Source organism: Hermetia illucens, chromosome 7 (genome assembly GCF_905115235.1).
Source record: "Hermetia illucens chromosome 7, iHerIll2.2.curated.20191125, whole genome shotgun sequence".
Lineage (NCBI taxonomy): Eukaryota > Metazoa > Arthropoda > Insecta > Diptera > Stratiomyidae > Hermetia > Hermetia illucens.
This window is the reverse complement of record NC_051855.1, coordinates 5,240,742-5,267,108: the sequence shown is the minus strand read 5'-3', so window position 1 is coordinate 5,267,108 and position 26,367 is coordinate 5,240,742. Positions and strand designations below refer to the sequence as shown.

General features: G+C 38.4%; 1 protein-coding gene across 1 annotated transcript; it reads right to left on the bottom strand.

Moving 5' to 3' along the window:
* Window positions 1-687: 687 nt before the first annotated feature.
* Window positions 688-22,131, bottom strand: LOC119660928 (forkhead box protein K1). The gene is made up of 10 exons (XM_038069911.1): window positions 21,657-22,131; window positions 20,898-21,329; window positions 20,457-20,838; window positions 20,187-20,392; window positions 20,026-20,120; window positions 19,715-19,938; window positions 19,464-19,648; window positions 19,160-19,270; window positions 18,962-19,016; window positions 688-1,930 (listed from the first exon to the last, which is right to left on the bottom strand). The coding sequence occupies exons 2-10, from the start codon at window positions 21,271-21,273 to the stop codon at window positions 1,591-1,593; spliced, it is 1,974 nt and encodes a 657-aa protein (XP_037925839.1). The 5' UTR covers window positions 21,274-21,329; window positions 21,657-22,131; the 3' UTR covers window positions 688-1,590.
* Between the last annotated feature and the right edge of the window lie 4,236 nt (window positions 22,132-26,367).

Here is a 26,367-nt window from a genome sequence, read left to right as displayed (position 1 = left end):
TAGTTTGATACAGCAAAATCGCAACTAACTTGACTTGATTGCCAAATCAGCCATTTCATATCGAACAACCTAATACTAACGGAGCCCTTTGATTTGATATTCCACATGACCGTATTCTGTGAACACATATGGGGAGCACACACGTTTTCACGAAATTCATTCGGTTTAGCTGTTTCCGACTAAATCGGGTGTGACAGACATCGATTCTAATGAGGATTTGTTTTACACAAAACCTTAAGAAGTGTTACACGCCTCACTGTTTAAGGAAACTATCATGAGGAATGAGTCGATATTTGACGAAAAAAAAAAGGTTTCTATTAGACCGTGAAATTCTGGCAACGCGTAGTAACTAAACATTGAGCCACACTTTCGCACGATCAAATCTATTCTATTTTTTTCGACTGTGTGGTCAACGAAAGTTGAGTTCACATCGATTTGGCCATCGAAAATGCCTTGAATAATAACCAGATTGTTCAGTATCTGAAGAAGATTCTGTTCTTATTCCAGCGACCTTTTGATATTGCAAATTAGTTAATAAGTCCCTTTAAACCACCGGATAGGGAATAAAGGAAGGGCAACCAACTCTTATCAGATAGAAATAATGAAGTGCTGGTTTTTTCGTCTTCCCCACGTAAATCAATTGGACAGTAACGCCAATCGAACCTGGTATATTCGGTAACGTCCTGATGAATACAGAATGCTTTTTTTATTATCATTATTACTTTAGACTTTCTTTTATATCTAAGCTTTTACATCATAATTATGTAAGACTTTAACCTGAATATATATTCCTTCCATACAATTATACTTAAATTATGAAATCAATTATGTATATAATCTTTTTAGTGTTCATACACAAAATTCACAAGGTGATGTATCTTTCACATAATTATTACTTTTAAAACTGCATCTTTATATAGTTCTTATTCGTATGTACAATGAAATAAACCTTTTTATGATACCTTGCATCATGCATTCTCAATTTTCTGTTTCCCTACGGCCCCACAAATTTCAAACTAAATATTCAGAAGTACATAATTGTCCTATTGGATCTTTCTGCAAGTTGAATTTCGCCACTTCTCATCGGAGGAATTTTATCTTTATTTCGGGGAAGCAGGAACAGGGATGGACAATACCGACTAGAGCGATGGCGACCTATTATTTCTTTCTGTTGCTTGTTTTCGAAATACACAAAAAGCATACACACAATATTTGGTTTGAATTTTCGATATTTCACTTTCTTCACGGTTAATGATTAACTCTCATATTAGCTGCAATACTTGGCAGACTTGAAGGTTTCTTCTGCCACGTATTGGATGTTTCGTTTGCTCAAATAAAATTTCCCAGTCTTCACGGTTGCCTAAAAAATAATCAACTTGTACGCGGTCTAGCTAGGATAAACATTGATCATTTCGTTTAAGGAAAAAAAAAAGAAAACACTACAACGTCCAGAACACGACGATTACAATTATAGAATATTTCGTCGCGATTATCGGTGTCTCCTTTTTACCTGCTAAAGTCGCACTTCTCTCACTCGCATTCGGCGATCTTTTGTTTTTGAATGTCCTTTCTCCTTACTTTACGGCGCTTTCATTGGTTCATCTCTTCAGATGGTCCGTACTTTTGGCGTTTTGAAGATTCACATTCATCGGCACTTTCAGCACCACTGACACTATACTCAGGCTCAGGAATTTCATCATAAATGTCTGTAATTATTTGACGGTCTCCTGGTGACGATTTTGCAACTACCACATCTGCCGCAAGATTACCTAGAATGTTCGAAGTTGTTACATTTGCGCCACTACTACCACCTCCGCCATGAAGGATGTTGCCGCTGTTTGAGCTTGTCTGATGTCGTTTCAGCGAACCGGACTGTTGTTGATTGGATGGTATTGTTGTGGTATAGTAGTTGTTAGTTGACGACGAGTTCCTGGAATGAACGAGACAACCCGTTAGTAAGAATTTTTGGGATACATTTGCCACTGATAGACAGTGGTTGTTTGTCTATACTATTATATATTTACTGTTTCTTGTCAAATATTTTCCGTAAACTAATGTTCTTTTCTTCTTTGTTACATTTGAAATATATCTACTTCGTACACATACAAAGGACTTTGTGTTAAAACTTTTTGCTTCTCATAAACCTTTTGTTTTAAAACACTACAACCATTTGCAATTGGGGTAATATTAGGGAGATTTGACTGACCGAGGAAAAGCAACTAACTTTCGAATGGACAAAAGCCCCATGACAGATTTCACGGCATGGCAGGATGGTTCTCTACCTCGCATAACGCTTGTAAAATCTCCATTCGCTTCCGTTAGTTATTTAAATGGTAGACGACCATAGTTTGAGAGTTAGACTAATATTGTTACTGGTTCTTGTTGCTTTTCGTAATGTGCAAGTGTCCAAGGCTTTTGTTTATTTTCACTCTTCAAACCACCACTAATTGGTTTTTAGCAGTTACTCCTGATAACCGTCGAACGGAAACAAACTAGTCTGTGGATTCGTCAATAAACAAAAGTTAACAAGTTAAAAGTAGCTGGAGCGAGGTTTTGTAGTAACAAACGCTTCCAAAATATTTCTCAATCAAGTTCCACCTTCTCTCAGTCAACTGCAGTGATTGTTTTGTACTTGCTTTGCGAAATTCAAATGCAATTTTTTCAACGTGTCTGGCTTTTTTTGGAAGGATATGATTTTAGATCACTTTCAGTACACCGATACTTCAATCTTCGAACAGACAAATAGAGCCCGCTAGCCTCCACTTTTTTAATTTCTTAAATTTCTTTGCGGTTCTTCAAAAAGTTTCGAACCACAATGACGTGTATTCTTTGCGGGATAATAGGGCAATTTCTCGGTAACTATGCCGTTTATCACGAATGAGATCAAGAACAGCATTTTCGTGCTGCTGGGATATCAGCTTTCTGCCCACACTATCAAGTTGAAGAAAATGCATTTTTTAAGTCGCCTAAAATCAATTAATCTATCTGATCTTAACGATGTTAAACCTTTTGCAATGATATCAAAGATTTTTGATAATGCTACAACAAACCACGACACGAAACGATGCTATATTTCCATTCAGTACCATTTTTCAGCGTAAAGCAAAACATAACGACACTTTTTCCAGTTTTAGCAGGGAGTACACAACTGGGTAAATACTAAGAGGGTGATGCGTATTAAAAAAATGCATATCATGAAATCATATTGAAATCAGTGGCGGTCATAATTCGCTGGCATTGCCCTGTACATCAAGATAAATTGCGTATCGGCAGAGTAATAGCTTCACTAAAACTGACGTGCAACAAGGCCATATCACCGAGCAGGAGGACGGTAAGCTGGAAATTTCATAAAAATACAAGAGTAGGACAACTCTCTCATTTTGGTCGAGTCAAATAGACCCTATGATCATCAGTTCGAAACAACTTTTGCAACTTATGCCTCAAAGGCCCCAAATTACAATTTGAAACTATTGTTTATGATCTAAAATATACGCTCTCAGGTTAGAGGACGGCTACTAGCATAATTTGCAAAAATTCATGTGGCCCCTCAGGAGCTACTTCATTAAGAAAGTATAGCCGGGGATTGCCTCCAGGAGTCCTAAAACGCGGCTGTATTACGCACTGTATAACAGGAACTATACGACAATAAAACAGCTTGGGTGAATGTAAGAAATTAAGCCGTTAAGGGGCAACACTACCTTGTATGCATGGAATCAAGGATCATTTTCTCAGATTTAGAGAAGAAAAACGAATTAATATTTTTTTGTTAAAATAAAATATTTTTTAGCGAAAATGGCGGCACAATAGCTGGAGTTCTTTTCTTAAGGGGGGGGGTAAGGTATTGTTACCTGGCAGATGTTTCACTCTCTATTAATGTAGTACCTTACCTCCCAGTTCCATCTATCGAAATTTCAAGGGAAGGACAAACGGGTTTATACCTGATCTGTATACTTTGTCAGTGTGGTGTACAAAATTCAGTTAGCAGAAAATATCCTATCGAGTAGACGTATCCACGTGTTCTTATTTTCGCATAATTTCACCTCCGTTTTCATTCATTTTTGTTGCTAAATTATTACAAAAATGCCCAAAAAAATTGGAAGATCTGATAGACAATCAACTGGTTCGAGATTATATCGACCCAAAAAAGTTTTACCTCCCCACAAACGGAAAAGCGAAGACATTACGACAAGAAGCGCGTCAGCTAAAAAAATAAAAATTACCGTTGAAGATCAAATTAGGGAGGATCTTGAACGACATTATAGGGTAATTGATTTTTTATTGGTCTTTGCAACAATTGCTACGCTAGTGAAATGTGTGAAGTGTGATGGAAAAGTAAATTTTCATTCGACTAAGAAAGAAGGTCTTGGATTTCACATCAAAGTGTCGTGCGAAAGTTGTAAACAAATTACAAACGTTCCGTCTAGTGCTCGAATAAACTCTGGTATTTACGAAGTGAATTATCGGTTTGTCTTCGTGATGAGGATATTAGGCCTTGGATTAGTTGGCTGTGATAAGTTCTGCGGCTTGATGGATTTGTCTAGTTCATTTTTATCAAGACCGACTTACAATAATTACGTAACGAAAATGTGCTCGACTATAAGAGAAGCAGCGAATCAGTTTTTTTTATCTGCTACAAAAGAAGAAAGAGCAGCAACAACCGAAGAAAAAAAAAACTGAAGATGCCGACGAACTCAGTGTATCAGGCGACGGAACATGGAAAAAAAGAGGCTACTCATCTTTATTCGGCGTCACCTCGCTAATCGGTTACTTTACTGGTAAAGTGGTTGACATTCTCGTCAAAAGTTCATACTGCCACGAATGTAAAATTTGGGAACACAAATTGAACTCTGCCGAATACGAAGAATGGCATGAAGCTCATGTAGATACTGGAAACTGTCAGGCAAATCATACTGGTGCATCTGGAAATATGGAGGTCGAAGCGATAAAAACAATGTTTCAACGCTCGGTAAATAATGGTGTACGATATCGCAACTATATCGGCGACGGTGACTCCAAAGCTTACTCCGGGTTAGTGAATTCTAAACCTTATGGTGATGATTTTTCAATAGTAAAAAAAGAATGTGTAGGGCATGTTCAAAAAAGAATGGGCACTCGTCTACGTGAAATAGTCAAAAAGACCGTTGTAGATACCGAAACTAAGGCTGGAAAGAAAATCAAAAGAAAGAGTCTGTCTGGTAAAGGGAAGCTTACGGCCAAAATTATCGATAAATTGACGGTATACTACGGATTGGCTATCAGACGTCACTCTGATTCCGTAGAAAATATGAAGAACGCTATCTGGGCAACGTTCTTTCACTACAGCTCGACGGACGAGAATCCACAGCACGAAAAATGCCCGAGCGGCGCGGACTCCTGGTGCGAATGGCAAAAAGCTGCAGCTGCTAATGCATTGGATTCGTTCAAACACACGTATTGTGCTCTTCCCAAGGATGTTTTGGATGCAATCAAGCCTATCTACGAAGATCTGAGCAAAGATGCCCTCCTGGAACGATGTGTCGGAGGCTTCACGCACAACAACAATGAGAGTTTGAACCAACTTATTTGGAAAATCTCACCGAAGCACTTGAGTGGAACCTCTGTCGTCGTTGAAATTGCAGCTTATGTGGCAGCCAGTGTCTTCAATGAAGGTTCGTTTGCTTTACTCACCTTCATGCAAGACATGGAAATCAGTTGTGGATCAAGCGCTCATGACTGGGCGCGATCCACTGACTCCATACGCATAAGCCGAGCAGAGCAGGAAGCTGAACGACAAACCAAAAAAGGCAGGATTCTTCGTAGGCAGGAGCAAAAAGATGCATGAGACATCATCGATGATAGCAACATCCTCTATGGACCTGGCATTGATGACTCTGTGTGAGGTATGTCGATAAAATACGCTTATAAACGTTTTAACTAAATTTTTTTGTGATTAAAACTTTAAAGCGGTTTTCCCACAACTCACGTTTTCAAAGTCGGTGCCCCTGATAACTCCAAAGCTACTGCACCGATCCTTTTGAAATTTTTAACACTATTTCTGTACATCATTTACGAGGTAACGCTGTCGAGTTTTTTTTTTTATTCATAATTTTCATTTTGCAATAACAAATTAGCCGATTTTTTCCACAAAATTGTGTTTTCCACTTTAAAGTGTTCGAAAAAATGAAAAAAATTTGGGAAAAAAAAAAACTCGACAGCGTTACCTGGGGAAAACTATTATCTAACGAATGAACTTTGATTTTTTGATTTCAGATGATCCAGCACCAAGTTATGAGGGGCACCACAATTCAACTTTTTTTCGAGACACGTCCGAACAATTGCTGCCATTGCCGTATTTTTTAATATTTCTTTGTATAAATTTGATGAAACATTCTTCGAATGTCATACTTTAATGTACCATTGGTTGAGTAAATAAATTTTAACTGTGTCGTTAGAAAAAAAATCACAAAAACATGGCTTTTTTTTTACGATTTGACCTTAACCCCCCCCCTTAATGACTTCCATTGTTGAAGTACGTAAGATTTTCTTTAAAATATTAATTTTTAATAAAATGGAGTCAACTTGAAGTAAAATGGATATTAGGAAAAGGAAGGTTGTCCAACAGAGTGTACAAACGACCGTCCGTTCCGATTACTGTCCCATACCATGAAGACTTTTGAACGTATTCTTGATACCCATATTCGCGACATCGTTCAAATATACGTGAATCAAGTCGGATTTGTCAAGAACTGCGGAGCTACTGACGAAATACACGCTGCGCGGCTGCTCGTGGAGAAAGACAGCAAGAAACATCGCTCTCTTTAGATGGTATTTCTTAATCTAGAGAATGCGTTTGGCCGTGTGTCACACGAACTCATCTGAGATGCTCTATGACAACACCTGATGTCAGATGAACTTATGTGCTCGGTTCAATTGCTCTACCATGATCCGAAGAGTACAGTTGGACGTGTGGCATGTCTCTGCGGCAACACCTAAAAAAAACTTGTGGGCTGTGTTGAATTACTCTACCACGATCCAAAAAGTGTGTAAGCGTGGCAGACATATCAAAACCGCTTCATGTTTCCGTCGATGTTCATCAAGAAAGCGCCTTCTCATCACTCCTCTATTTTCCTTACATGTGCAGCGTCCTATATACCTGCTTATGCAGACTGTGCTTTCCTAGCGTCTCGTAGCAAAGCTGATCTATTTCCTCATGTAGCACGGCCCCAGATGAAATAAAAGGGAATTTTTGTGGACCGGCCCCAATGAAATAAGCACCATTACTGCCAGTGGCAATGACCTGCCCAGCACTGAGCAATTCAAATATTTCGAATTAATGCTATCAGCCAATTGTAAAATACTGTAAAACTTATCCACATTATCATTGCTTATTACGTAATATTTTCTCCCATATACTGTACATTCATATGTATCTAAAGGTAAGTATATGTAAATTTTGTATAAAATACGAAACATGAATTGAGAAATATATAGTTCGTCAGAACTATCAAAGGTAATCACGACATGTTTAATTCGTGTGGAGTCCAAGCAATTGCTGCTCCCAAAATCACACTAGGTGTTTAAATTCTTGTGGAGTTTAAGCAATTGCTGCTCCCAAAGTCGGTTCGCCTGGCATTTGGCACTTTAGCTACTCGTTAGTGTAAAGGCTTCTTACACTGCTGCCTACTGTCGTTTCCACTATTGTGCGAGTTTGAAGATCGAGGTCGTGTCTCTATAGCTGATAGAACTGACTGCAAATGAACAATATTGGAAGAAAGTTCGACCAGCTTTACCAGAAAGCTTGGCGGTTGCTCAAAAAACCAGAGCGAAACACCGGAAGCATAACGCTATACAGAATTGGAGAGGAACCACCACACTGGAAGCCGGCAGAATCAACCCCGACAACCTTGCGGGACCTCGACGCCATACAATAGAGGAGTATAGGAAACGGACTAAACGACAATCAACTAACATACCTGTCAGCGCTAAAGGAAGACGAAGAAGAGAACTCCAGCGGCAGTTTTCAAACTACAAAAGTTTAGAGCAAATTGCAGCCACACCAGAGGAGAAGAACAAATATAAATTTCTTATAACCAGTGTTAAAAAACAAATAAATTACTTAAAAAATATATAATAACGTTAATCAGTAAAATTATAAAAAAAAAAATGTTTTTTCCCAATTAGTATTAGTTTAATAAATGTATTAATAGTAGTAGTAATAAATGATATTTTGTTCCCAAATAATGTTAGTATTTGCACCACACAATTAAAAGAACCTAGAAAATATTGGCCAAGTAGCCAACAAAATAACAATCATAGAAGAAGACTAAAAAGGAAATATCTCAGTAGGGCAACCAACTTAAATGCCTGAAAATGTTCTTCTTTGCTTTTTCTAAATGGACAAATTAGAATCTCTAAAAGAGAAACTACAAATTACACTAATAAATCTACGGAAAAGTGTAAATCGTCTTTATAGTGAAAAAGCTTTACGCGAAAAACGCGAATTAATTGAACAAACACTAATAGACGCAAAGTCGACTGAACAGAATATACGAACAGACGCAAAATCGACTGAACAGAATATACGAACAGACGTTAAAACAGCAACTCTAATAAAGAGAGATTACAAAGAAATACAGCAACTATCTGCAGAAATACTTTCACTATTAGACAAACAACAATTAGGGAACATGGCTTTCGACGTTGAAACAGCCACAGCTTTAGTCAAATACTTTGACGGAAACCCAGAGGAAACAGAATCCTTCATTGAGTCAGTTTCACTATTAAACGAACTCACACCAGTAGAACACAAAGGTGTTCTACTTAAATTTGTGAAAACCCGGATAACCGGCAAGGCCAAATACGCGGTATCCGAGGAACTATCAGTGGACTGGCAACATCACACAATGGTGAACTGCGTTATGAAATTGCTTCGCGGACTAAAAGTCTGGATGAAGTGGCGTTCTACAACTGGCGTTCTTGGTGATTGACGACTATAGAGGACAATGAACGACTTCTCGCGGTAATGGAGATATGCGGTAGACCAGTGGCGTAGCGCCATGAACGCGGGTTGCGCAGATCGTCGCGCTAACGAGAATTCAAGATTGGTCCGAACATCGAAGTTGATGATCAAAATACTACCCCAAACAACGGTAGCTTGATGCGCTGGATTATCATTTAAAACCATCGCGACTGAATCCAGAATAACACTTTGACATAGGGAAACGATCGACCCCGCTTCCAAATGGGACCAATGCTGAAGAAGAAGAAAATGCTACATTTGGCAATGCTAGTCCATGCTCGTAATGACTTTCGCTTTCTTCGATTCTCTAGATGATTGGGATATCCTTGAACTGATGCGAGACCGAATGCAAGGTCCATCCGAAGATTTCGACAGTTATTATAAAGCCGTGCGTTCGCTAGCCAATAGGTTAGAAAATTCCTTAACGGAAGACAAGTTGGTAGAGTTGCTACGTCGTGGGCTGAGACCTGACGTTCAGAGGCAACTTCTCTATTTTCCGGCTAGTACGGTTCGCGAGCTGCGTAAGTTAGTGCAGCAGAGCGAAATTTTAGAGGAACGTCTCTCAAGCAGGCTCTCTCACCAATTACACAGCTATTCTGCTGAATCTGAAGAGGGTGTTGACATAAAGAGCATCTCAGGAAATCCTCAGTCTGAGATTCAGAATCGTGATTTGGACTTGGTCTGCTGGAATTGTCGGAGGAAGTGAATTAACGTTAGTTTTTTTTGAAGGACTATATATTTTGTAACTATAAATATTTTGAATTTAAAGAAAAAAATAGGTACACCAGCCGCCAACCGAGCTCGGCGTGACGACCTGGGTGAGTTATTGTTTGAATTTTTTTTTTATTTTATTTTCTTTTTATTTTTATTTATTTTTCATTTGTTTTAGTATTTTCTTTTTTTTCTTTTGAATTTGAACCATTGTTTATTTCTATTTTCATTTTTGGTGTTTATGATAAATCTTATGGAATTTTATAAATAATGATGACATAATCTGAAGTAGTTTGAGGACTTCCTCCCCTTAGTTCCTCCTTACTCCCGCGGAATTCCTATAATAAAGGGACATCCTCTAATCGAATAACTGGCCGGAGGATGTCGAGGAAGGGTGGGAACCTCACAGGCCGCGCCTCGTACAAGATCTGAGGCGGAAGAGACGGCAATTGAGACGGTGATCCGTCGTGGATCTTCCCCTCCTTGATCGCGGCACTCGGGTCCGGAGACTTGCGGCTCCACGCGCGCGGTCGAGCCGGTTTTTTTTTTTTTATTTTCCAATTTAGCTCGCGTTCTGTTTGTTCATTCGATAGGCCGTCGCGAAATCCTACTTAGAGTCGAATTTAAAATCCGGTGCGGACCCACGCATCGGAAAAGGCACGTTGTTTTTAGTAATGAAGCGTGAGGGATCAAAGCGCTCAAAGGACCCCCCCCCCCCCCTCCCACATTCCCGAGCCTAGCTAGCACAGAGGCGTGCAAGAACGTGTCGACCGAGCACTTTGATGGAGCTTCAATCTTTGTGGGCGGACCTTCACGGTCAATTTAGCCAAATTGTTTAGATTTTTGGGAAAGCTCTGCCCTCTAGGTCGTTATCGGCCACTAAGGATGATCGGCCTGATCTCTTATTTCACTCATATCATTACAGCCTTTCAAATTCTCACGTACAGCATGAACGCCCACGTTCGAAATATAAATGATGTTGGGGTTTCTGGTATATATAAATCATATAATAAAGCGTGGAAACGTTTTCAGATCTACAGTTAAATTGCTCTATGTATAGTTCCGGTCATTTTTATTATAATACAATAAAACGACGATGAAATCAATTCAATTGCGAGAAACAAGAGTCATTCAAAACAAAACTTATTTTATGTTTTCTAGATGGCTTTTGGTGTTAGCTCTTGTTCTATAATGAACATTCAAGCACTAAATAGATCAAGGGGCCCATTGACTAGCTATAATTCATAACACACTATTAGCCACTAAATAACCTCTACAATTAAATGACGGAACTTGCTTCCACATTACCTACAAATCGAAACCAAGATCTTCCAAAATCGACTTTTTCAACCAATTAAACATTCGACTTTTCCGACCAATTTCACTTGGATATAATTTTTGAATAGTTAAGGAAATATTTTAGGCAATAAAAAACAAAAACAAGCCAAAAGTTTAAGCTAGAAACGTGTATAAAGCTGTTCCAGGCATAATTGGTGAATAGGATTTTCCTCTGATGTGAAGGCGCGCACCGAAAGCGGAAAACACGTGTGCTTCTGTTGAAACCATGGGGAAAAATGCTAAAACAATAATAGATTGGTTCCCGTGGTTGGAAGTCTGATAAAATGCCTTTTACAAGTTGCAACGTTTTGAACATTTTTCGGTTACATAGATAACAATGCCCCCTTTTGCATTCCGATTTTTGCATAACGTCCATACTTTCACTTTGTGGTGGGTCCGCTGTTAAGGTTTTCACATGTTTCGTGTGTTTTTTTTCAAATCAGTAAACAATTCGGGAAACCGGAAGCTAGACGCTTCAGGTATTATGTATTTCTTTTATAGAGAGATTTGAGTGTGCATTTGTCCCATTAGCATGTAGCACGCAAATTATGGAAAATACCCACCTTCAAGTGATATTGACATTCATAGTCCTGAATTTGCAGAGAAGCGAAAGATTTGACCTATTGGGGCAGGATGCTGCAAAATTTCGTGATTCTCAGATGAACTTAAGAGTTTTCCCGTCAATTACTAAAAATTATAGTAATGTACTATTATTAACTTTATTTGAACAGGTATCGGTATGGAGGGTATTTCGGAGCCTAGGCACCATATAGTGGCAGCCCCTGATTTTTTTCCGATTTTTCGGTTGGATAGTTTCTGTCCGGATAGCTCAGTGGTTAGAGCACTAGGCTGTCATACGGAAGGTCGCGGTTCAAATCTCACTGGTGGCAGAGGGACTTGACTTGACGTCAGATACCAGTCGACTCAGCTGTGAATGAGTACCTGAGTCAAATCAGGGTAATAATCTCGGGCGAGCGCAATGCTGACCACATTGCCTCCTAGTGTACCGTTACGGTCTTGAATGAAGTGCTCTAACACACTTCAAGGCCCTGATCCAATATGGATTGTTGCGCCAACGATTATTATTATTATTATAGTTTCTGAGAATGGGTTCGTTAAAAAATGATCATTTACAACCCCCCGCACGCCCCACCTTTCTAACAAAACAAACAAAAAACAAATATCTCCGAGAAAAATGCGCATGACCTACAGGCAGGCAGACAGACAGACAGTAAACCAATTTTAATAAGATTTTTTTTACGCAAAACCTTATCGTCTTTTGTGAAATGTGAAAAAATGGTGCCAGCAAATCTATACTAATTTTCTTGATATATTGATTGCATTTCGTAGATTTTTCTAAATTGGAAGCATTTTACAAAACGAACCATTGCATCCATTCTTGCCTCGAAACGCCCTAACCGACCGCATGTGTTATTTTCCTTTTCCCCAGAGCTAATTATACTAGAAAAGCCATCGACATGGATAATTACACCGTCTTCTGAGCAACTAACATTCTCTGATTCTTCTCTACCACTAATATCATCTTATCGTCACATTGTCGAGGTCGTTGTGACTCTAAAAATCTTCCAGAAATACACGTTTTGTGTAGTACATTTTTATTTCATAGCATTTTTGTTTCAAATTAATAGAAAAACAAGTAGGGAAACCAGAAGCTGGACGCTGCAGATATTTTCTTTTATAAAGACATTTGAGTGTGCATTTCTCCCATTAGTATCTACCACGTAAAATATGCATATATTATGTGATAATACCCACCTTCAGGTGATATTGCCATTCAAAGTCTTGAATTTGCAAAGAAGCAACAAATTTAACATATTCTAACTTTGATAGTAACGGTGCGATTTCCACCAAACTTCCTCCTGCTCTCTGTTATACCTTACATGGTACTAGAATGAACTTAAGGAGGGGTTTGCAGCCAAAAATTATAATAACACTATTATTAACTTTATTTAAACATGTAATGGAAGACGTGTTAACAGTGATTGAAAAGTGTTAGTCTGTTTAGTGTCTAGAATATATTGAGAAGTGTAAAAGTAACTTTTTTTATTAATTACACTCCTTTTTTAGGGGCTTTTTTTCAAAGTGGGAGAGGATTGGAAGTCACTGACACCTTCCAGCGCCCCTTGAATGTGAAGCTCATTTCACCAGTCACCAAGGACCAGCTGCTGAAGAACTGCAGTCGAATAGGCGACAGCAAAACCCCAGGTCTGCACGACATACCGAAAAAGGCCCTCAAACTTGCCGTCAAATGTAGACCGGAAATGTTCGCGGAACTGATCGAAATGTACATGTTCGAGGGTATCTTTCCTGCGCCATGGAAGCGGCAGAAGCAGGTGCTATTGCCTAAGGCTGGCAAACTTCCTGGCGAACCGTCCTTCTATAGACCCATAGGTCTTCTAGACACTATCGGGAAAATGCTGGAGCGGGTAATTTAAAATAGATTACTCCTGGTCGCCGGGAGTCAAGGAGGCGTTCCAGATAGGCAGTACGGGTTCCGTAAGGCCAGATCAACCATTAATGCCATCAAAATCGTTGCTGGCTGGGCCGAAAATGCAATTCACCGAAGGGGGTTGTACCAGCAAATATTGTGTGGTGATAACCCTGGATGTGAGGAATGCATTCAACTCGGCCAATTGGAATCTTATACAAAATTTTCTGGCGACGATTGATGTTCCCACCTACCTTGCCCCTATTGTCGATAACTACTTGCAAGAGTGGACAGTCTGGTATAATACCGATGATGGACCCAAGGAGTACATTGTCTCTTCAGGTGTCCCACAGGGCTCTGTACTGGAGCCACTATTGTGGAACATCATCTATGATGACGTACTTAACCTTCCGGTTCTGGAGGCCATGGTAGTGCGTTACGCCGACGATATAGCACTGGTTGTGGTCACATCTCGAGGATGCTGAGTTGTACTCCAGCGAAGCAATCAGTGTTGTTAAGGCTTGGTTAGAGAGTGCTGGACTGGCACTGGCGGAGGAAAAAACGCAAGCGGTCGTCATCACTAAGCGCCGCAAGAGAATTTACGCCTGCATTACAATTGGGAATCGTATTATCACTTCCAAGCCGGCCATCAAATACTTGGGGGTGATGATTGACGACAAACTCAATTTTAGGCAGCACGTAGAGCATACTTGTGAAAAAGTATCCACCACGAGTATGGCTCTGGGAAGGATAATGCCGAACGTAGGAGGAGCGTGTTATATGCAGTCCCAGTTTAGGGAAAAGCGTAGCATGTTTTAAGCAATGCACATCAACTGAGTACGGTCTACAGAAGAACAGCCTTAAGGCTACGTTCTGTCTTCAGAACCGTCTCAAATGATGCAATTTTCGCCTTGCATTCCGGTGCAACATTCACATGTGATTATGTGGTCCGAGTTTCTCTTTTCTAGACCATCTTGGTGTAATGTAGGTCACAAATTTGATGAAAGGGAGAGTTGCAGATGACTCTTCTGTTTTTTTAATTTAACTTGAAAACTGGTTGGTACAAACTGGTTATAAGTAATCAATTTAAGGAGTCCCTGAGTGTTGAGATAGTTTCGAAAACATTTTGTTTTTAATTAGAAGTAAATGATCTTTTGTAGAAATTATTGAAATTATTTTGGACCCCTTACCAACGGTAAATTAAAATCACCTAAAAATTCTTGAGAAAATTAATATTACTTCCTATTTCCCTGTACCGATACATTATCAAATCAAGTCAGGCCAGAAGACATCCGGCTAGGCATCGGGACTTATTTTTAAACTTTCTAAACAATGCGTTCTGATTATCGAATCGTCACCTACATAAAAACTTTTGTACACTCTCTTACACGACGTGCAGAAATTGTGATGTTCATTTACGTCACAATGAAAAAAGAAATTAGTTCACCATATTCCATAGCATTTAGGTTTCCAATATATCAATAATAAATTAATATATCAAATATATTAATATGGTACATAAAATGTGGGATTCTATCATCTCACACATCATATATGCCAAACAAACTACAAATTTCATTTGTAATGCTTGTTGTATACGACGCCATATATGGTAAACGATTATTCTTCGTTTGAAGTACTTCTTAAAGATCCTTCGTATTTTTTCTCACAAATCACAATTAATTTCTTGAACTAGAAATCAGACGTTACTTGACTCAGCAGAGAATATGAGTACCTGAGTCAAATCATGACAGTAATTCTGAACAAGCGCTATGCAGACCACATTGCTCACCTTTGGGCTATTTAAGGAGGTCATCCCGTGTGTCGGGTTGGAGAAATCGGTTTTTTTGCATGAATTGTATCTATATATAGTGTAGGATATTTGGGCAAAGGGATTTTTCGATATTCCGAGTCGTTCAGAAATTACAGTGTTAAACAGGAGGAGTTTGCAGCCGCGGCTAAAGTACTCGATGAGAAAGAGCATCCAACCTTTTATTACCTGAGCGTTATTAATTCGAACACAGGTATAAATATAAAAAGATGGAAAACAAATCATTTGTCTAAACTTATTTGCTGTTTGGAATAAAAAGGATAATCCAGTCTAGAGTGAGCACTGAAAGGCTTTCAAGCTATACTCAGTTATATTTTGTTGTAAATATTGTGTTGTTTGTGTGTTCAGTGATTTTTTTAAATGGATCGTTCGAAGGGAGATCGCTTTAACGTTCAACGTCATGCTCGCACTAAAAAAGGAGTATTTCATGGGAATCGATAGTTATCAGAGAAGAAAAAGGACTTCGCATCAACATCAGCAAAGAAACTTTTAGCAAGCATGAACATGGATGTTCCAATTGCGACAAGTTTTGTATATTGTATATTGGATTTTGCTGGAGTTTTCTCAGGTATTTCTGCAAATTTCTGCAAATAATAAAATATACGTAGTAGTAAAAAAGGAATGCGTAGGACATGTCCAGAAAAGAATGGGAATGCGGCTTAGAAATGCTAAGAAGAATCACAAAGGCATTGGTGGAAAAGGGGCTGGAAAACTTACTGATAAGGTTATTAACGGCCTCACTACATTTTTTAGGCTAGCTATTCGTCGACACGCAAATTCGATAGAAGGAATGAAACAAGAAATTTTGGCAACTTTCTTCCATAATGTTCTACAGACGAAAATTCTCAGCATCAAAATTGTCCAGCAGGCGAGGACAGTTGGTGCAAATGGCGCAAAGCGGAAGCTAAAGGAGAACTCGATAGTTTCCACCACCAGATGGCACCTTTGACTGAAGAAGTTCATACAGTCATCAAACCTATCTACGAAGATTTGTCACGAGATGATCTCTTGAACAGATGTTTAGGAGCAGAGACCCGGAATAACAATGAGTCGATAAATGCATTGATCTGGACTTTCGCTCCTAAACACCTTCATTCTGGGGCCCAAGGTCGTAGAAATAGCCACTTTTCTGGCTGTAAGTACTTTCAATGAAGAATTCAATGGCATTCTCAAAATCCTAATGACAATGGGATGTCAAGTTGATCACATATGTCAGGTTTATGCCGACCGCCGTAATGAAGCGCGAATTTGGCGGTCCGAACGACGATTGAATGACCTCGCTAAAAGAGCCAGAATTGAAACCAAAGAGCAACAATCGGCCTTACAAGACTTTTTTGAAGAAACGGAGGGTGCTCTCTATGGACCAGGTATAGCAGATTAATGATGAGTTGCAATTTTACTGTTGATAATCACATTTAAATTTTCAAAAGCGTTTTTCTCCAAACTGCATCTTGAAAATCGGCTGCCACCATAGCTCAAAATCGATCCAACCAAATTCTTTGACATTTTCACGACTTCTTTAATACATATTATAATAATATTAATTCATATTCTACAGTCCGCAATCGGACGGGTCGTTTTTTTTTATTCATAAAAGAAGCCGTATAAAAACATCAAAATCCACAAAATTAAGTTTAAAAGCCCATCAAAAATTTACCTTTTAACATCTTCTAATTATTCTAGTTCGCGGACCGTGGAATACACTCCTTTTCAAAATTATAACCGCACGGCAAAATTCTAAGTTCTATAGTTCTCGATATAGATGCAGCTGTCTCATTTTTTCAGCAGTTAGTGTAATAGTCTGTTGTTCGAAATATACCGACTAACGGTGTTAGTCGCAACCGTTCAGAAATATTTCACAGAAAACCGGTTTTGTGCTATTTCAAAAGTATAACCGCGCGCGACTGATACTGTTTGCAGGCTGCTGAAAAAACATATTTTTGTAAAATTGTTAGTTTCTTTTGATCGATTCTGCTCATTGATTAATTTTTTTTAAATATGCCACGGCAAATTAGTGCCTTATTTAAAGAAGGTATATCAAAACGCGAAATAGCGTCAAGAATAGGCAGATCGGATCGAGTAGTTCGTAATTATTTAAATAATGTGGACAATTACGGTACTAAAAAGCGAAAAGGAAGACCTAGAGTGCTTTCCGATAGAGCTCGACGTTCCATAAGCAAAGCGACTTCAAATTCCACGAACAGTTTAAGAGGCATAAGGAACGAATGTAAGCTTTCTGTATCGATTCCGACCATATGGCGGGAAATAAATCGAAATCCTAATCTCGTACGGGCAAAAATGAGGAAAGCACCACGATTACAGCAGCATCATAAGGATGCTCGACTGGAATTCGCCCAAAATAACATGTTACGACATTGGGATCAGGTATAACCTTTTTGTTGGCGGATGTTTTCAGCAAAATTATCTTTTATTTTTGATTAGGTAATTTTCTCTGATGAGAAAAAATTTAACTTAGATGGTTCGGATGGTTTTGATGGCTACTGGCGAGATTTGCGTAAGGAACCACGATATCTGTCCAGAAAGAATCTCGGAGGTGGAACAGTTATGGTCTGGGGAGCCATTTGTAGTAAAGGTACAGTGCGTCTAGCATTTACATCGGCGAGAATGAATTGCCAGGAATACCAGAATGTTCTGCAGGATAATCTCCTTCCTTTTATAAACTCTTTTGAGGGCAATGAAGTAATTTTCCAGCAAGATAATGCCAGCGTACACGTAAGTAGGTCCACTAAAGCCTGGTTGGAAGCGAATTCCATAGCCACACTTGAATGGCCAGCCTGCTCACCAGACTTGAATCCTATAGAGAATGTCTGGGGATGGCTAGTCCGACAGATTTACTCCCAGGATAAAGAATATTCTTCCAGAAATGAGCTGAAAGAGGCCATTGAAAGAGCATGGCATGAGTTGACACCACAAATGCTCTCAAAATACATTCATTCGATGCCTAATCGAATCTTCGAAGTGATTAAAAAGGGAGGAAACACTATCGATTATTAAGCCATGAGTTAGGTCTGCCCATTATTGTTTCATTTATTTTTTATGTAACGAGGTAATTAATGCGGTTATAATTATGAAAAAGGACAATTTTACTTTTTTTCTCAATTTGTTATGTTTTTACACATTTTTTAAGCTTAATTGCTATTTTTAGGTTTAATTTTTGTTACATTATGTTTGTTTTTATACATTTTCGAATTTAATTTAAGTTTGGTTATTTTCACATCTTTTCATAATAAAAAAATTTACTCAGTAATCACGCGGTTGTAATTTTGAAAAGGAGTGTATTGTCCACATTAAAATGCCGTTTACTTTTTTTTCCTCAGATGAACACTGTGCCCTCCAGCGTGGCAGCAGAAAAACACCTTTTTTCTGGAGATGGGTGCATAAATTGACACATATTCCGAAAACTAGCTACGATATCAAGCTGAAAAATTTATCACATATACTAGAGACATCAATAAACATATTTCTATCTTCATCCAGTCCTCCAAAATAATTTTTCAAAAAATAAAAGGCTAAAAAAACGGCCTTTACACGAGATGACCCCCTTAATGAAGTAAACAACTGAGTTCTTAAATATTAGTGTGGCATAATGTGACAAAAATTCAAGAGTACTCACCCAAAAATTGTAGGATACGTCGTTTTAAGGGCATGCGAAGAGCTGTAGTTATTATCTGTAACAAAAGGTCAGAAACTTCTATAAATACTGCCACAGAGAAATCGTATCAACAAAATTTGATGCAATTGCAATCACAGGATTCATCTATATAAAGTCCGTCCTTCCTGAAAATTGTTAAAGACACAAAAAGAAACCTACCTTCATTCCCACAATGGCTCTCATTATGATTATTCTGATATGAAACCCCTGGCGAGCCTGGTGCCGACTGCAGGACGATATCACGTAAGGGAGAGTTGTCGCGCGAATTGTCTGAAACATAAATGAACACATTTTAACGAGCAAGAAGTAAATCGATAAAAAGGTGGAGCAACAAAAAATAGCAAATAGGGATAACTGTATTTTATGCTCCAAGGATCTTCTTGAAGCCAATTCACCCAAAATGGAATAAAACCAAAAAAAAAAGCAATTAAGTAAATAAAATCGACTTAGATGTTAATTTTACCAATATGACTTGGAGATACTGGAGCTGATCGAGGCATACCGTACGGTGGTCTGAAACACTGACTTCCACGCTGTCTACGTTTCTTGTAGCTTTGATCAATTAATTTCGCTTCACTACTCGGATCAATGCGCCAAAAACTACCTTTTCCTGGTTCATCTTGGGATCGTGCTACTTTTATGAAATACCTACAAAGTACATAGCGAAGAGAATTTTTACTTTTTTAGATCTTTTAGGTTTGATTACCAAGTTACCTATTTAAGCTTAAATTGTGTCGAATAGAATTTTGCCAGCCCTTGTTCGCTTCCTTTCTGTAATAAGGATAGTGTTTCGAAATGAAGGAATATATTCCGGACAATGTTAATTGTTTGTCAGGCGCTGCTGATATCGATTGTACAATCAATTGAGCGTAACTATATGGAGGTTTTTCATGTTCATTATTTGATGCAGAGGTTGTTGGTGGTGGTGGAAGAAGTCCCTAGGTTTTTTTAGAATTTTATTAGATTTGAACATTGCAATCATAGTGGATTAAATCATGTTCCGAAGATTCTCAAAAGCTACTTACATTCTGAAAATTGTTGTTATTGTTGTAATGATACGATGGATATTCTTGATATCCGCGAGGACTCGTTGGACAACTGTTTGCTGCGCTAATCGTTCCTTTAGTAAAGGAAGTAGGAAAAAGAGAGATTAGTGAAAATAATGCAAATTTAAAGACAAATTTACCAGTTGGCGACGGGAACGGACTTTTCTGTTCAGTTTTTGGAATTGTAATCTTGAGGGGCGATAATATCACATTTGAATTGTCTACTGCCTTAAAATTACCCCGAACCTCGTCACCGACGCCGCCATCATCGTTACTCATCTGGAACTTATCAGTGAAGTTTTCGAAAACAATCCGTATTTCCGTACTGGGAAAACGAAATGTACACCTGAATAAAACAAAGAAATACATAGACTGCCAGTTTAGGAAACAACAAATAATGAACAACTTGCCCTTCTCTCGGTAGCTTTATAGCTTCCGTGCTACGCCGCTGGAACATATGATCAATGAAAACACCGTTTTTGCTGAGGCATATTAAGTAGAAGTCTCCCGTCTGTTCATTGAAGATTATCTTTAAATGCTTGCGTGACACAAAACTGTTCTTCGCAACGTGGAAGTGTACAGAAGATGTTGATGAATTGCGTCCAATTTCAGTGCACGTCTCAGTTATGTAAAGTACCTGTGACTCATGGCTAAGCATACCGTAAGTATTAGGTGGAGGAATATTGTTGCGCTGGTCACCGTGACGTTGGGCCAATTGCCCTGGCGGATGCCAAGACGTAGGTGATGCAGTTTGCACATTCGTCGTGGAAGATACAGAATGTTGCGCCGTACCTTGAAGTATAAATCTTTGTGTTCAGTGACTGTCTTCCAAGGAAGCGCATGGGAATTACCGTTCAAATTCGACTCAGAGTCGAAGCTTCCTCCATCTGAATTTCCGCCGCCACAGGCGGAATTTCCATTATTATATTGTTGCTGACTATTCGTGGAGAAGCTAAGGGCTGGCTGTGGTTCATTAGGGTAGTGAGGACGTCCATCGACGCAGGGCATTACATTTGAGCTTTGTTCCTCCTCGTCAGTGTAGTCGAAATCTGGTTCCGACTTTATTGGAGAAAATGAGGGTTGTTCACTATCCGTTATATGTTTTTGACTGTGATGACAACTGGATTCAGCAGATGGCGAACGCGGAGAAAGACTGTACACGGCGGCAGTACCCAAATTGCGTTGCATTTTCGTTCCTTCGTAGTTAGCCGAATTTTTGCAATCCATGCTTGTATGTGTGAGGACCGTCCGTTCCCTCCTTAGCAATCAATTTGGCAGAAACACTGCAAGCATAGAGTTGGGTAACATAGTAGAGATCAGCTTGAATTTACAACACACTATGGAAATATTAATGAATTCAAAAGACATCCTGTAGAGGGGCTGGTGCACCAACCGAACCCCAAAAGAGGTCCTTCCCTCTCTCTAATCAGGTGTTTTAATAGCACTAAGGACATTAAGCAGCGACGCAGCTTGTTACTGAAATGCATAAAATCCCCAACAAGGAACGAGATGCCTAACCACTGACACAGTGAACATCAAACAAGTGCAGCCCTAGCCGCCACTTCAGCTGCTTGTCCTTCACATCACTAGCCTACGGGCAATCAAATTACCATTTTAAAACAATTTTGCGGATTCGCCGGAATTTCAGATGACGGTTTTTCCTCCTGTACAGGCTTACGACTGTTTTTTGTCCTTTTCATGTGTGCACGAACATAACCTCAACTTCTAAAGTTACGGATTGGAGACACTTGGCTAGGCTAGTGCGATCACAACATTGGCGTTATATCATCAACAGAATCAACAAAAGGCACACGGGAATGAACAACAAGAAAACGTTATGCGAATCCCAATAAACAGTCGAGAATTACTTCAATACTTGTAAAAACACGAGTGCGCTGCCTTCGAAGGAGTACAACTTTCCGACTTACTTGTCCCGTAGAAAAACAAAAAAATAAACACAAGCACAAAACATAAGAACGTAGGCCTCTCGCATTTCATTCTACCAAAATATACAGGACAAATGCAGCGCAGCCTCTCTCAATGGTCTTGTTCTCATCAATCGCCACTTGTATGGTCGCAGGCCAGGCAACTTGCCATCAGCCCGCTCACTCTACCTGGTCACTGTGCTCTCATCTGTTGTTGCCGACCCAGTCACAGCGCCCTCTCAGCATACGCCGAACCATCAAAATAAACAATCTCGAATTAAATAAACAAACTTTCCGCTACGAACCACAGAACATCAAATAAGTAGTATCCACACTAAATGAACCGGACTTGCCAATGTATTGGCGAGGATTATCCGTACACATCATATGTACTAAATCACATGTAGATGCCGCCAGTTGTTGGGGACCAATGACAAGCTTTTCCTGCCATTCGCAAGTCCGGAGCATTTAGTGTGGGTACTGTCTGTTAGATACACTGTGCTTATAGGACGAAGCGCCGCTCAACTGCGAAGTAATTAAGAAACCCGCTAATCTAGTACGTTTTACGCCGATTACGGTAATGTTTTGCTCTGTTCGATAAAATTCCCCTGCAACTGTTCAGTCCGGCAAAACATATTCTAGCACAAAATTGAGAAATAGGGTTGCCATTAAATCGTAGAATTTTAAATTTCGATCCGGAGGCAGATTCTCGTATCGAGGACTATACATACTTTGAAGATAAATTTCTGTTTTTTTAAGGTTTTGTGTAAGACAAAACCTTATTAAAATCGATTCAATGTACAGTATGCAAAATTCGTATTCGTACACCCTATATTTTGCGGGTTTTTGGGTTATTTCTGAGAAATGATAGAAAATTCGTTCAATCTTATATAACAATTTTTTACATAAATATGTATGTAGTTGTTATAGAACATTAATCTTAAATTTTATTTACATCCGTTTGTTCAAGAGAACAATTTCCAAATTCAATCGAAGCAAAATTAGTATTCGTACACCCCGACTAGCGGCTTGAACTCAATCCCTGTACGATATTAATCATTTTGCACTGTAAAATTCTAACGGTAAATTCTTGAAAAAGTGTGGTTGACAGTTCGAGCTAAAGTGTTTTGGGAATTACAAATAAAGAGTTAATTCTTTAACAAATTTTCCAAATGAGTCGAAAAGGTGGTGAATTTTCGAACAGTGATCGTAAGATAGTGAGACAGCTATACAAGGATGGTAAATCCTTGAGACAAATTGCAAAAATTATGCATAGGAGTCACTCGACAATTCAATCTGTAGTAAAGATTTACAATTCGTCTGGTAGAATCGAGAAGAAAAAAAGAAATGGAAACAGATTAATTTTGTCAAGGAGACACCAATCCTTTGTTCGTCGTGTTGTTCGACAGGATAACACGATAAGTGCAGTGAAATTAGCAGGACTTTTGCAAAACCAGTTCCAAATTAAAATTACACCCCAAAGTGTTCGGAATTATTTGCGTAGATTCGGTATACAGAGCCGGACTCCCGCTTCTAAGCCATTTATCAATAATGTCAATAGAAGAAAACGGTTAAACTTTGCAAAAAGATATCTAAACAAGGATTTTCGTTATTGGAAACGAGTAATTTTTTCAGACGAGTGCAAAATTAATCTAAAGTTGTCGGACGGACGGGTTCGTATATGGCGAGAAAAAAATACGAGGCTATATCCAAAAAACATGCTTCCTACATTTAAGCATGGAGGTGGTTCGTTGATGATTTGGGGATGTTTTGCAGCTTCTGGTGTTGGAAACGTGCATTTTATTGATGGAATAATGAACGCGAAGCCAATATGTGCAAATTCTTAAAACTAATTTACATCAGAGTGCACAAAATTTGGGAATTCGTAGGAAGTATATATTTCAACAGGACAATGATCCGAAGCATACGGCACTTCACACGCGGCTTTGGCTACTCTACAATTGTCGAAAGTGTTTAAACACGCCTCCACAGAGTCCTGACGTTAACCCAATAGAAAATTTATGGTCTATTTTCAAGAAGAATCTAAAAAATTACAGTATTAGGAATAAAGAAGACCTGAAAATTGCCTTGCAGACCGAATGGCAAAATATTTCACCGAACTTAACCCAAAAATTAGTTCAATCAATGCCAAATAGGCTTAGAGCAATAATAAAACAAAAAGGATTTCCCACGAAGTACTAAAACTATATTTCTAGCACATTTTTTGAAGTCTGTAGGTGTACGAATACGAATTTTGTTTTGAGTTTTATATGAATTACTGTTTTTATTATTAAGTTTAAAATATATTTTATACTTGTTATTATGTACATGAATTAACCTCTTCATTTGCTATAATAATATAAAATTTATTTATCTCTTAATATTTGACTTAAAAATAACAAATAATAGGTAAAAAAATGGGTGTACGAATACGAATTTTGCATACTGTAGGTTAAAATCCATAGTCTTATATTATTGTTTTATATAGCAACAACAGTATGCCACGTGGAAAAGTATTAAATACGCCGCCCGAAAGCACCCGAAAGGAAACAAAAAAGTTGGAGACAGGCTCATCACACAAATTAAGGATGAAGCGACGAAAAATAAATTAAGTCCGCTGAAATTGAATCTTCCCATCAAAATGAGGCGTGTTCAGCAAATTTTGCAGGCCGATATCAATTTAAAATACAAGAAACCCGCGAAAGCTCCGCACCTAACACAGTGCCATAAAACCGCCCGGTTAGATTTTGCACGGAAACATATGAAATGGGAAGATGAATGGAAAACAGTTATCTTTTCTGATGAAAAGAAATTCAATTTAGATGGCCCCGATGGGTTTAGTTGTTACTGGCACGACCTACGAAAAGATAACCCTCCGCGTATGAGCAGAAACTTTGGTGGTGGAAGTTTAATGATTTGGGGTGCTTTCTCCTATCATGGAAAACTTCGTCTTGGGATAGTACCCACAAAAATGAACCTTGACAGACACCGACATTTACACCGATTTGTTAGAGGCTATTCTTGTCCCATATTTAGACGAGAAAAATAACATAGATTTTATTTTCCAACAAGATAACGCCGCCGTCCATGCTTCCCGATTCACAAAATCTTATCTAGATTCTAAAAACATAAAAATAATGGAGTGGCCCTCCCGTAGTCCCGACATAAACCCAATCGAAAACCTTTGGGGAATACTATCCAGAAGGGTTTATGCAAATGGGCGGCAGTTTAGCTCAGTCGCTGAATTAAAAAAGAAAATATTAGAGTGCTGGGGGGAAATCGATGATAATGTACTAAAAACCCTTATTAATTCAATGCCAAACAGAATATTTCAAATAATAAGAAATAATGGTGCAAAAACAAAATACTAAAGTTTGATTGATGTCTTTTATTCGATTGGTAAAAGTGTTACAACGAAAGTGCACCTATGGAAATTGCACACTGAAATGCTATTTTTTGTTAATTTTTTTAATAATATTTATTTCGTTATTTTTTGTTTGTATTATAATTTAAAATAAATGTGTCCACTTTACTTTGAATATAATATTTTGTTTTAACATGAATTTCATCTCAAAATTGAAAAAAATTGGGTGTGCCTATAGAAATTGCGCTCACTGTACATACTTAAATAGATACTTCGATAAATTTCTTTTTTAAGGTTTTGTGTAAAACAAAACCTTATTGAAATCGATTCAATGTCTGTCGGTCACACGCACTTTTCTCCAAAACGACTAAACCGATCCGAACGAAATTTGGTGGACAGATGGGAGCTGTGAAATCTCACGCATACAGCGAGTGGCATAAATTTAGGTGGAGTTTAAAGGGGGCCTCCCCATACATGCAAAGAGGGGATTCAAAAATTTTTTTCACCGGATATACTGTGAGCGTCAAAAATAAGTAAACACTTAATTTTTTCGTATTTAAGCTTTAATTTCATAGCAGTTACTGATAAAAATTAACATGCTTCATCACCGGTTAAAAGTATTATATAATAGAAGTTTAAATCTGAAAAAAAGTTAAACAAAACAAAATACCGTTTCAAAAAATTATTAATGCTTCAAAATACTGCTGATTTTACGCGTCAAAAGAAAGTATACAGAATTTACTTCTCTAAGAAATAATATCCAATAATTAATTAGAAATAATTTTTAATATTTAGTTTGTTTTCCATGTGACTTTAGAACAGCATTCAGTCTTTTAGGCATTGATTTGACAAGATTTTTTGTAATATCTGAAGAAATGTTGTTCCATTCTTCGATTAAAGCCCTTTTTAGAGGTCGTCCTTGTTGGAAATGCTTCTTTGTCTGATTTTCCTGTCAAGGTGCTCCCACAAATGCTCGATAGGATTAAGGTCTGGGGACTGCGGTGGGTGATCAAGGGTTTTTGGCGTTCGGTA